General features: G+C 46.0%; 1 protein-coding gene across 4 annotated transcripts in view; it reads right to left on the bottom strand.

Moving 5' to 3' along the window:
• The window catches only part of fbxo38 (F-box protein 38), a 72,817-nt gene extending 62,329 nt beyond the window's left edge, over positions 1-10,488 (bottom strand). For 2 of the 4 annotated variants that reach the window (XR_007248843.1, XM_048543917.2), the window contains exons 1-2: positions 10,389-10,488; positions 7,569-7,737 (exon numbers count right to left, since the gene is read on the bottom strand). Coding sequence is in view for 3 of the 4 variants with exons in the window: in XM_048543917.2 (XP_048399874.1) it covers positions 7,569-7,696 (128 nt within the window). In the remaining variant the exon portion in view is untranslated. Of the gene's footprint in view, positions 1-7,238; positions 7,453-7,568; positions 7,738-9,671; positions 9,780-10,388 lie in introns of those variants that run through there. The other 2 variants (XM_048543918.2, XM_048543919.2) reach the window with 2 other exon arrangements.
• Positions 10,489-13,350: the final 2,862 nt, after the last annotated feature.

The following is a 13,350-nucleotide window of genomic DNA, read 5'->3' as shown; positions in this document are numbered from 1 at the left end:
TGGGCCATCTCCAACACATCCCTCACCTTCCTGGACCTCTCAGTCTCCATCTCAGGTAACCAGCTAGAAAGTGATGTCCATTTCAAGCCCACTGACTCCCACAGCTACCTAGAATACACCTCCTCCCACCCACCCTCCTGCAAAAATTCCATCGCCTATTCCCAATTCCTCCACCTCCGCCTCATCTGCTCCCAGGATGAGGCATTCCACTCCCGCACATCTCAGACGTCCACATTCTTCAAGGACCGCAACATTCCCCCCCGCAGTGGTCGAGAACACCCTTGATCGCATCTCCCACAACACATCCCTCACACCCCGCCCCCGCCACAACCGCCCCCAGAGGATCCCAGTCATTCTCACATACCACCCCACCAACCTCCAGATACAATGTATCATTCTCCAACAATTCCGCCATCTACAATTCGACCCCACCACCCAAGACATTTTTCCATCCCCACTGCCTTCTGGAGAGACCACTCTCTCTGCGACTCCCTTGACCGCTCCACACTTCCCTCCAAGCCCACCATACCCGGCACCTTCCCCTGCTACTGCAGGGAGTGCTACACTTGCCCCCACACGTCCTCCCTCACCCCTATCCCAGGACCCAAGATGACCTTCCATATCAAGCAGATGTTCACCTGCACATCTGCCAATGTGGTATATCCATTGTACCTAATATAGCTTTCTCTACATTGGGGAAACCAAGCGGAGGCTTGGGGACCGCTTTGCAGAACAACTCCACTCGGTTGGCAACAAACAACTGCACCTCCCAGTTGCGAACCATTTCAACTCCCCCTCCCATTCCACAGACGACAGGTTCATCATGGGCCTCCTGCAGTGCCACAATGATGCCACCCGAAGGTTGCAAGAACAGCAACTCATATTCTGCTTGGGAACCCTGCAGCCCAATGGTATCAATGTGGACTTCACCAGCTTCAAAATCTCCCCTTCCCCCACTGCATCCCCAAACCAGCCCAGCTCTTCCTCTCCCCCCCACTGCATCCCAAAACCAGCCCAGCCTGTCTCTGCTTCCCTAACCTGTTCTTCCTTTCACCCATCCCTTCCTCCCACCTCAAGCCGCACCTCCATTTCCTACCTACCACCCTCTCTGATGAAGGATCTAGGCCCGAAACGTCAGCTTTTGTGCTCCTGAGATGCTGCTTGGCCTGCTGTGTTCATCCAGCTCAACACATTGTTATCTCTGACAGGACATAGTCTTTGTTTGACAGATATTAAGTGATGAAATTCTAGAATTTACAAAGGGGAAATCATATCTAATTTGGTTCTTTCCTTGCAATATGTTCCTCTGTCTCAAATACTTGTCTAGCTGGAGCTAACTTTATCACATCTAGGTCTTAATGTCAAATAGGTCATTGGATACATAGGCAGCTACATTAGCAAGAGGTGTTGCTAGCTCATACCATTTGGTTTACTGTTGCATAAATTATAGGAGAATGACTACAGTGGAAAACTGGGCACTTCAGAGAAGTTAATTTCCAAATGGACGCAGGCCTACATTTATTAAAAAAAACAAGACAGAAGCAGAATGCAATTCACATGCTCCAGAAAAGCTCAGAATCTGCTGTGTATACTATATCTTACAACCATAAAACACAGGAGTAGAAGTAGCCCATTGAGTCTGCTCCAGTATTGTGATGACAGCTGATCTGATAATCCACAACCCTGAATTCCCTTACTGATTAAAAACCTGTCCATGTCAACCTTGAATGAACTTAACAACATAGCTATCACAGTGGGCTGTGGAAATGAATTGCATAAGTTCACTGTTTTAAGGTAGAAGAAATCTCTCATTTGTCTGAAACAGGTCATCACTTTCTCAGAGAACACACCTTCTAGTCCTAGATTCTCTTAACGGGAAACAACCTCTCCGCAGCTATCAAGATCCCCAAGAATCTTGTCTTTATTGCGACATACACCTCTCATTCTTCTAACTTTCAATGAGGGTAAGCCTACCTACTCAACCTCTCCTCAGGAGAGGTCATCTACTTACTCAGAGAACCTCGTGAACCTTCCCTGGACTGCTTCCAATGACAGGATATCTTTCCTGAGACAAGGGGTTCAAAATCCAGCATAGTTTTCCAGCTTTACCCAGACCATCTCTGATACCTCTCTCCTTCCTGGGTCTCTGTCTCCATCTCTGGCATCCACCTGGAAACCGATATCCATTTTAAGCCTACTGACCCCCACAACTACCTCAAATACTGCACCTCTCACCCACCTTCCTGTAAAAAGGCCATAACCTATTCTCAATTCCTTCGCCTCATCTGCTCCTGAGATGAGGCATTCCACTCCCGAAATTCCCTGATGTCCTCTTTTTTCAAGGACCACAACATCCCCTCCACAGTGATCGAAAATGCCCTCGACCGTGTCTCCCGCATTTCCTGCAACTCATCCCTCACACCCACTAACTGCAGTAATAACCAAAACAGAATGCCCCTCGTCCTCACGTACCACCCGACCAACCTCCAAATCCAATGCATCATCCCCCCGACATTTCCGTCATCTGCAATCTGACCCCACTACCAAAGACATTTTTCCCTCCGCACCCTTTTGTGCTTTCTGGAGGGACCACTCTCTGCGTGACTCCCTTGTCCGCTCCACACATCCTTTCAGCCTCACCACCCCCAGCACTTTTCCCTGCAACCGAAGCAAGCGCTACACCTGTCCCTATACCTCCCCCCTCAACCCCATCCCAGGCTTTTCTGAATACCTGCCAATGGAACTGGATCATCCCCAACGGATTAAGTCTACATTAAAGTCTACATTAAGGCTTCCAAATTTTGCCCCAACCGCAATGACCACTACAATCAGAATGTCGATCTCCTACAGAAGCGTTTCTCGCTGCAACTTCTGAAATACACACTTGCTACAATGCGCCGGCATCTCCAAATACTACAATCAAGCCTAGTTCAACTCAGAGCCTCCTTCTCCCAGACCTGCAAAGGGCCTCTCCTGTTTTTTATCCTTCATAACATCCACAACCTGAACTCTCAATTTTAATCGGCTTCATTAGACACTTAAAACAGAAAATAGTTTAAATTCACTGGTGTTTGCCACCATTCTCAAACCTTCCCTACCATGTGCCTGTAGCCACTGGCCATGTGACCACCTTCGGAGCACCAACGTTTCCAGAGACGACGTCACTTCCGGTACAACCGACGCCATCAACGCCACTGCTGATACCGCCGCCTCCGTTTCCGAGGCCAACACAGACACCGAAGATGTCGCTGCCACCAACACACACACAGAGGACACCGCTGCCACCAAAGTGATTTACCGGCTGACGTTGCTCCGTCCACCGCCTTCACAGCTAGCATCCCCAGTCAAGACAACATCCAGCCCTGCTGAGTCTTCACCATACCCCAAGACCTTACTGAGAACAAACGGTCAGTCCTCAATAATGGACTCACCTTAGTTCCCCTCCACCCACACCATTAACAAATACAACTCTCGTTTGGATATTCAGCAGTTTTTCCACCGCCTCCACATCCACATTTATTTCTTTAACCATGAGCCTAACCCTCCCTCCAATGACCCCTTCTCTCAACTCCAATGCATCCTCTCCTCCTGGACACCACCCCAAGGCCTCCTACCCTTCCTCGACCTCTGTCTCGATGACAATTAGAGATATCAATCGCCTCAAGCTCTCCACCCCTCTTAGCCACTTCAATCTCTCCCCCACAGAACGTGAAGCCATCCGGCCCAATCCTGACCTCACCATAAAACCCGCTGACAAGGAAGGCGCAGTAGTAGTGTGGTGCACTGACCTCTACATCGCCGAGGCCAGACGCCAGCTCTCTGACCCCGCCTCCTACCACACCCTTGATCTTGACACAACCCCTGAGCACCAAACCATCATCTCCCAAATCATCCACAACCTCATCACCTCAGGCGACCTCCCACCCACAACCGCTAACCTCATAATTCCCCAATCCCGCACCATCTGCTTCTATCTCCTTCCCAAAATCCACGAACCTGACTGCCCTGGTCGACCCATTGTCTCCGCCTGCTCCTGCTCCACCGAACTTATCGTCACCTATCTGGACTCCATTTTCTCCCTCTTGGTCCAGGAACTCCCTACCTATGCCCTTGACACCACCACATGGTGGTGTTCTCCACCTCCTCCAGAAGTTCCAATTCCCCAGTCCCCAACACCTCAATTTTACTATGGACGTCCAGTCCCTCTACACCTGCACTCCCCATGCAGATGGCCTAAAGGCCCTCCGCTTCTTCCTGTCCCGCAGGCCCGACCAGTCCCCCTCCACTGACACCTACATCTGCTTATCATCCTCATCTTCAACAGCTTCTCTTTTAATTCCTCCCACCTCCTACAGACAAAGGCGGTGGCCATGGGTACCCGCATGGACCCAGGCTATGCCTGCCTATTTGTAGGATATGTGGAATAATCCCTCTTCCAAAGCTACACTGGCCCAATCCCCCAGCTCTTCCTCTGTTACATTGATGACTGTTTCGGCGCTGCCTCATGTTCCCACGAAGAGCTTGAACAGTTCATCCACTTCACTAACACCTTCTACCGCAACCTTAAGTTTACCTGGACCATCTCTGATACCTCCCTCTCCTTCCTGGACACCTGTGTCTCCATCTCTGGCATCCACCTGGAAACTGATATCCATTTTAAGCCTACCGACCCCCACAACTACCTAGAATACGTCTCCTCTCACCCACCTTCCAGCAAAAAGGCCATCCCCTATTCTCAATTTCTTCACCTCTGCCGCATCTGCTCCCAAGGTGAGGCATTACACTCCTGAACATCCCAGATGTCCTCTTTTTTCAAGGACCGCACTTCCCCTCCACAGTGATCGAAAATGCCCTCGACCATGTCTCCCACATTTCCCGCAGCTCATCCCTCACACCCCCTATCCGCAACAATAACCAAAACAGAATTCCCCTCATCCTCACGTACCACCCCACCAACCTCCAAATCCAACGCATCATCCTCTGAGACTTCTGCCAACTGCAATCTGACCCCACTACCAAAGACATTTTTCCCTCCCCACCTTTACGTGCTTTCCGGAGGGACCATTCTCCCATGACTCCCTTGTCCACTCCACACTCCCCTCCAGCCCAACCATCCCTGGCACTTTTCCCTGCAACCGAAGCAAGCGCTATACCTGCCCCTATATCTCCCTCCTCACCCCCATCGCAAGCCCTAAGATGACCTTCCACATTAAACAGATGTTCACCTGCACATTTGTTAATGTGATATACTGTATCCACTGTCCCCGTTGTGGCCTCCTCTACATCGGGGAAACCAAGCGGAGGCTTAGGGATGGCTTTGCAGAACACCTACGCTCAGTTTGCAACAAACAATTACACCTCCCAGTTGCAAACCATTTCAACTACGCCCCCCCCCCCCCCCCACCATTTCCTCGCACGACATGTCCACCCTGCGCCTCCCGCATTGCCACGATGATGCCACCTGAAAGATGCAGGAACAGCATCTCATATTTTGATTGATACCCTTGGATGCAGGGTTCCCTATGTGGACTTCACAAGCTTCAAAATCTCCCCCAACCACATCCCAAAACCAGCCAGCTAGTCCCCGCCTCCCTAACCATTCCTTCCACCTCAAGCCCCACCCCGATCTCCTACCCGCTAAACTCATCCTGCCTCCTTGACCTGTCCATCCCCTCCCAAACTCCCCACCTACGTTCACCTTCACTGGCTCTAAACCCACCGCAGATATACTAAAACTGGTGGCTAGGAGGACTCATTCACGTTATTCTGGCCATCTGTTCTACACCCAAAAACCAAGACTGGGATTTACAGCATATTGTCACTTTGTTAAGTGACAGGCAATTTCTGACAACAGCAAACAAAATAATGGCACCAGGAAATTCAGACATCACACAACACCAGGTTATATTCCAAAGGCTTAGTTAAAATCACAAGTTATTGGAGCACTGCTCCTTCATCAGTCCAACACTGGCATCTCCAGCCCAGGAAATTCCTTAGAAATAATAGTGTGCTAGATTACTTGGGAATCAGCGAGAAATGAAAATAAGGTGCCTGTCTCCTCTCACCCTGTCTTCTGCTTTATCCATCTTCTATCCGCCTCCCCCTCTCTCCCCATTTATTTCAGAATGCCCCTCCCCTCCCCATTTCTGAAGAAGGCTCTCGACCTGAAACATCAACTTTCCTGCTCCTCTGATGCTGCTTGGCCTGCTGTGTTCATCCAGCTTCACACCAGGTTATCACAGTTTTCAAGCTGTTGTCCAACCAAAGCCTTGTATAGCCTTAGCAAGAACTCCCAACTTATATAATACTGGGTTCAATTCTGGTCTCCCAGCTATAGGACAGATGTTGTGAAACTTGAAAGGATTCAGAAACAAAAATTACAAGAATGCTGCCAGGGTTGGAGTGTTGGAGTGTTGGAGCTATAGGGACAGACAATTGGCTTTTTTTTGGGGGGGGGTGGTGGTGTGGCCTTAAAGAGCTTATAAAATCATGACAGGCATGGATAGAGTGAATAACCAAGGTATTTTCCCCAGGGTAGGGGAGTCCAAAAATAGACAGCAGAGGTTTAAGGTGAAAAGGGGAAGGTTTAAAAGGGAACCAAGGGACAGCTTCTTCATGCAGAGGGTGGTGTGTGTATGGGATGAACTGCCAGAAATGGTCGTGGAGGCTAGTACAATAACAACATTTAAAAGGCATCTGGATGGGAAATGAATAGGAAGGGTTTAGAGGGGTATAAGCCAAATGCTGTATAGGACTTGGTTAATTTAGGATATCTGCTTGGCATGGACGAGATGGACCAAAGGATCTGTTTCTCACCTTTATGACTCTATACTAGTCCCCTTGAAACAAAGGTCAATTTTTCATTTGCCTTCTCTATTATCTGCTGAGCTTTTTGCAGTTTTTCTCCATTTAAGTAATATTTGCAACCTACATTCTTCTTAACAAAGTACATAACCTCAACCTGAGATAACAAGGTGTAGAGCTGGATTAACACAGCAGGTCAAGGAGCATCACAGGAGCAGGAAAGCTGACATTCCAGGTGTAGACCCTTCTTCATTTCTGAAGAAGGGCCAAGCCCAGAAACGTCAGCTTTCCTGCTCGGCCTGCTGTGTTCATCCAGCTCCATACCTTGTTATCGCAGCATCTGCAGTTCCTACTATCTCTGAAACAACATAACCTCAATCTCTCACATTGTATTGCAAGTTTTTGCCCACTCACTTAACCTGTATATACCTCACCGTAGTTGTGTGTCATCTTCAGCATTTTCCTTCCCATTCATTTCTGTGTCAATAGGAAGTAGATTTTCAGGGGCACAATGCAGATTCCGCTTTCTTTCCACTTCAGCGCTTTGCATTGTAAGCCATACTTAGTAAATCAGGGAAGTATTTGTGGAAGTTATAGGATTTCTTCACAACTTTGCATTCAAACATTGGCAACCTTTTTTTTAAAAATCTCCATTGGTATTGCATGTATCAAATAAAACAAAGGGAGACACAAAGTCAAATACGTATGAATTGGTTCCCCCACTATAATGATACATTTAAGAATAATTTAAAATATGCACATACCTGAATATATGACATAAAACTTCATGTGAAAACTGATTCATGTAGTCCCTCTGCTCATCCTGCTTCACAGATTCCCCTCCTTCATTCACACTTGAGCACTTCTTGATGCTTTTCCGTCGGGGTCCCATCTTCAGCACGTGCCTTGGAAGTTCACTCCTTTGTAGAGTTACTAGCAGTCCAAACATATCGAATTATAATTTTCATTAATAATCAACTGACCTTTGCAAGAATTCTAATATTTTTAAATTCAAATTGTCACTAGATAATTAGGTAGTATGATGGATTAGTTGTCAGACTGATGTATTTGGAATGCAAATGCAAATTCTATTATGCATGTGTTACGATCCCAGCTCATATTATTACTGGAAAAGTTAGATCTCAGACTGAAATGTGGCTTGATCACATCATGTTTTGATTTAATAAAATTCACTGAAACAATAGCACAACATTGCAGATTAGGCTTTAGCAATAAAACAGAAGTTTATTAAGCTCCTGAAATGAAGGTAAAATACAGTAGATCCATCAATCTACAGATAACACAAATTTAAAGATTTTGAAACAGACAATAAATTATAATCACGTTAATTCCCAAAAAAACACTGCTTTACAGATCTATCATTACCTCCAAGGCAACTCTTGTTCAATATTCACACCGAAAAACACGCGAATAACTCTGTGTTTAATTCAACTATGCCTTCAACTCCTAGTCTTGAAAAATCTATCCTATTCCCAGAGTTGTTAGACACATGAAACGAAACATTCTTAGCTTCAAACAATCTCTTCAAATATTAACCAAACACTTCTGGTCTGGGATTATTACTACACTCCTCGCTGTAAGTTTTTTTAAAAAACCATTTTCTCTGTTTCTCTGGAATTCTGCTTCACAAATCCATTCTGCATTAAAATTTTGCAGAACTGTACCAAACCAAAGCAAGATAAGCTTTAAGTTTTAATCTTTAAGCTCCAGGTTTTTTTTAAGCTTAGGGGAAAAACGTTCAGAAGCTTCTAACAGAAACCTTGAGGCACCACTTGTTTACCTTGCTCAAATCACAAACTCTCCAGATGGAGACAAAAACACCATTTAGCCTTTTCTACCAAACCGTTTTTGAAAGAAATAATCTAGCTATAGAAATAGTTACAAGTTAATTCTTAAACCCTTGAGATACAGAGGAAGTTGTATGTCATTAATACAAAATTCAAATTAAAAATCAGAAATATTAAAATACATAAATCTCTCAGCCTACATTATGCTTGATAGGACTATTCTGTCCACTGGCTGGAAGCATCCTCTTTGAGCTAACAAAATCTGCCTAAGTATTTTGACTGGCAATTAGTCCAGCACTTTCTTTCAAGTTGAAGGCAGTTGAGAAGAATGAATGATGATGTTATGTTCCCAATGCATTTGTTGATCTGGAGTACTTTCTGATATCTACAGGGGATTACAACAAAAAAAGTTAAAAACTCTGAAGACGTTATTGGACTCAAGCATTAATTGTTTCTTTCCATGCATCTGACCTGCTGAGTTCCTCCTCAAACATAACTGACAGATCATTTTTAATACTACAGATTTACATTTTGACATGTCATTTGAAACTCAGGCTGGTCTTCTAACTTGAACAATGGCTGCTTCTACAGTGGTTGATTGTGGGATTACTCAGGAGCAAAGCTGAGAATAAAAACCGCAGATATACTAAAACTGGTGGCTAGGAGGACTCATTCACGTTATTCTGGCCATCTGTTCTACACCCAAAAACCAAGACTGAGATTTACAGCATATTGTCACTTTGTTAAGTGACAGGCAATTTCTGACAACAGCAAACAAAATAATGGCACCAGGAAATTCAGACATCACACAACACCAGGTTATATTCCAAAGGCTTAGTTAAAATCACAAGTTATTGGAGCACTGCTCCTTCATCAGTCCAACACTGGCATCTCTAGCCCAGGAAATTCCTTAGAAATAATAGTGTGCTAGATTACTTGGGAATCAACAGTGAGAAATGAAAATAAGGTGAATAAGTTACCCTTTGAAAACTATCAGAACAACAAAGATGGTAATTTTAAAAAGTTACTTTTTTATACAAGTTGACAAGTTCACTTTACCATCACATCCACAAAGATGCCAATCACTTCAGGTTGCCTCTTCTTTAACAAGGAATCATTCCACCAATATTGGTTGGGGACTTGTCTCAGAATTAATTCACATTGTGTCCCGATTCTTTGGTTGCAGTCAAATGAGATGCTATCGCTAAGGCAGTCAAGAATCTATGTCATACCTCTAGTCAAACCTGGCTTAGTTCAAAATTTTTACTTGTATTCAGAATACTGGCCCACAGTAGAATAACTTCAAATTGAGATGTGAAATGGGAGTTGTAGCATGACACGAAAGAAACTCAGTTTTAAAAAGTGCAGGCAATGTTCGTTTGATAATTTTATACGGGAACAGAATGCAACAAATTGAAAAGCCTCCAGCCGCGACTGTATTTTCAGATCACATTAATAAGGCTCCTCGAAAACAAATGGAGAAAAATCTTCCAACAAAAAAGACACAAGTCAAAATAAAAATTGGCCGGGAGTCCACCCTTTCCGTGAAAGAGAAACAGTGTATGTGGTTATTCTGACATCAAAAAGCTCTTCAGAAGAGGGCTTCCCAAGCCCTGGTAGGACGTTCGGGCTGCGGGAGAGGCCGGGTCTCACAAGGCCCAGCAACAGACGGCAATAAACCGAGCAGGATTTCTTTAGGTACCACAATTACCGGAGAATGCCGCGGCGAGACCTGAGAGCAGGTCAAACACACTCTCTCTCCCTCCAGTCGCTCACCTGCCCCACGGTAAGACCGTGGTCACCACCGCCGCTGCCACTAGACCGGGATCTCGAGCCCGGCGACATCAACATCCGCCAGCTGGCCCACAAGACACCGCGCCGACCACGTCCCCACTGCGCCTGCGTACCTACCGGCATCGTTTCCCCCTACGTCTGCTCGCAACCGGTGCCGTCCCCCCTGCGCTTGCGTACCTAGCAGCATCGTCCCCACTGCGCCTGTCCGGCAGCCGTCTCGTCCCCACTGCGCCTGCGTATCTGCCAACATCATCCTCATCGCCTATCTGCCGACTGGTTCCGTCCTCAGCGCCTGTTGGCCTAATCGGCCCGTACTCCACGTAACAGCTGCGTTGTCGTTGTCGTTGTCGTTGTCAGTGTGGTGTTTGGTGGCAGAGATAATGGGAACTGCAGATGCTGGAGATTCCAAGATAATAAAATGTGAGGCTGGATGAACACAGCAGGCCAAGCAGCATCTCAGGAGCACAAAAGTGTTTGGTGGCCTTGTGTTTTGTCCCCTGGGGAAATCAAACATCAGTGGCTGTGCGGCCCTTGCAGCGCCGGTAGCAGTGACGACGAAGGCTGGGATTATAGGCAAATTAGTGCCGAAGCATAGGGGTCTCACAGTAAGGAGGGGGAGTGCGGCCGAATGGTTGGGGAAGGCAATCACATGGGGCTCATGTCAAAATAAGGACAAGTCAGGATGGGCAGACCATCAAGAGGTTGCACTCCCCCACCCATCCCCAAGCTTTGTATTCCTTTTTACTTCTTGGCCTCTTTTGTTCACTTGTTTTCTAGTTTGTTTGTGACCAGTAAGACTCACATAGGATTTAGATCGTGGTAGTTACAGAATCAGAGGGTACAGAAGAGCCCTTTTAGCCCATCAAGTCTGAACTGCCAAAAAAATGCTACTGTCTACACTTGGTGTTAGCCTGCAGGTTTTATTGCTGGACTGTTAATCGAGAAACACAGATAATGTTCTGAGGACCCAGCTTCATATCTTGCCGTGGCAGATCGTGGAATTTGAATTCAATAGAAATCTGCAGTTGAGTCTAATTATAACCATGAGTCAATTGTCAGAAAAACCCATGTGGTTCACTAATGTCCTTTAGAAAGGAAATGACCTACATGTGACTCCAGACCCAAGCAATGTGGTTGACTCCTAATTGCCCCTAGGTAAAAAGGGATGCTGGCCTAGCTAGTGATACATTCATCCTGTGAATGAATTTTTAAAAAAACATCCCACTTTCCCTCACTTCAAGTGCTCATCCAAATAATGTTTGAAGGTGAGAGATAGCAAGGTGTAGAGCTGGATGAACACAGCAGGCCAAGCAGCAGAGGAGCAGGAAAGCTGACGTTTGGGGCCTAGACCTGGAGAAAAAAAAACAATTTTCTGAAGAAGAGTCTAGACCCTAAACGTCACCCTTCCTGCTTCTCTGATGCTGCTTGGCCTGCTGTGTTCATCCAGCTCTACACCTTGTTACCCTTTAGGTGAACCTTTTCTCCTCAAAAACGCCTTTAAACGTCGTCTTTTGCTTTAAAATTATGTCCGCTTGTTATCGACCCTTCAACTAAGGAGAATATGGCTGCTTTCTCTTTGTCCTGTCCATGCACCCTCAATCTTATTCAACATATTAGTAACACTTGGTGGAAGCACTGAGAAACATGGGCACAAAATTTACGCTACATTAGGGGATTTCAGTGTCTCCAACCGAGAGTGAGTCTTGGCAGCAATATTACTGATTGGTCTGGTTAGGTTCTGAAGAACGTAGCCACTAGATTGGGTTTGCAGCAGGTGGTGAAAAAGCCAACAAAAAGGGAAAAGTATGGTTGACCACATTCTTACCAATCTTCCAGCTGGAAATGCATCTGTCCATGACACTATCAGTAAAAATTACCACCTCTCAGTCGTTGTGGAGATGAAGTCCCACCTTCACGTTGAGAATACTCTCCATAATGTTGTTTGGCACAATCACTGTGGTAAATGGGGCAGACTTCTAGAAGAACGAGCACCTGAAGGCTGGACATCTATGAAGTGTTTGGGGCCATTGACAGCAGCAGAACTGCATTCCAGTATCATCTTCAACTTCATTGTCCAGCATATCCCCCACTCTTCCATTCCATAAAGCCAGGGATCAATCTTGGATCACTAGGGATCATGCCAGGAGCAGCACCAGGCATACTGACAAATGAGACGTCAACCTGGTGAAGCTACAAACAGGACTCCTTGTTTTCCAAGAAGCATAAACAGCAAGAGATAGAGCTAAGCAATTCCACAAACAATGGATCAGACAGATCTAAGCTCTGCAGTCCTGCCACATCCAATTGTGAATGGTGGTTGACAATTAAATCATTGGAGGAGGAGGTCCACAAATATCCTCGTCCTCAATGATAAAAGAGCCTAACAGAACTGTGGAAAATGACAAGCATTATCAGCAGTGTTCAGCTGGAAGTCTCAATTGGATTATCCATCTTAGCCTTCTCCAGTGTCCCCAGTAGTCTTGGCCAACTCAATTCACTCCACGTGAAATCAAGAAAATGTTCAAGGCATGGAATATTGCAAAGGCAATGGCCCTGACATCATTCCAGCACTGGTACTAAAATTTCTTTGCTCCAGAACTTGCTGTTCCCTAGCCAAGCTGTTCCAGTAGAGTTACAACATTGTCAGGTAGATGCCAACGTGGATAATTGCCTAGATATGTCTGTATACAAAAAATGGACAAATCCAACCCAGCCAATTACCAGAGATAAAAGGAACTGCAGATGCTGGTGAATCCGAGATAACAAAGTGTAGAGCTGGATGGACACAGCAGGCCAAGCAGCATCTTAGGAGCAGAAAAGCTGACATGTCAGGCCTAGACCCTTCTGATGAAGGGTCTAGGCCCGAAATGTCAGCTTTTCTGCTCCTAAGATGCTGCTTGGCCTGCTGTGTTCACCCAGCTCTACACTTGGTTATCCCAGCCAA

Source organism: Stegostoma tigrinum, chromosome 13 (genome assembly GCF_030684315.1).
Source record: "Stegostoma tigrinum isolate sSteTig4 chromosome 13, sSteTig4.hap1, whole genome shotgun sequence".
NCBI classification, from domain to species: Eukaryota; Metazoa; Chordata; class Chondrichthyes; order Orectolobiformes; family Stegostomatidae; genus Stegostoma; species Stegostoma tigrinum.
This window is presented reverse-complemented; position numbering and strand designations above follow the sequence as displayed.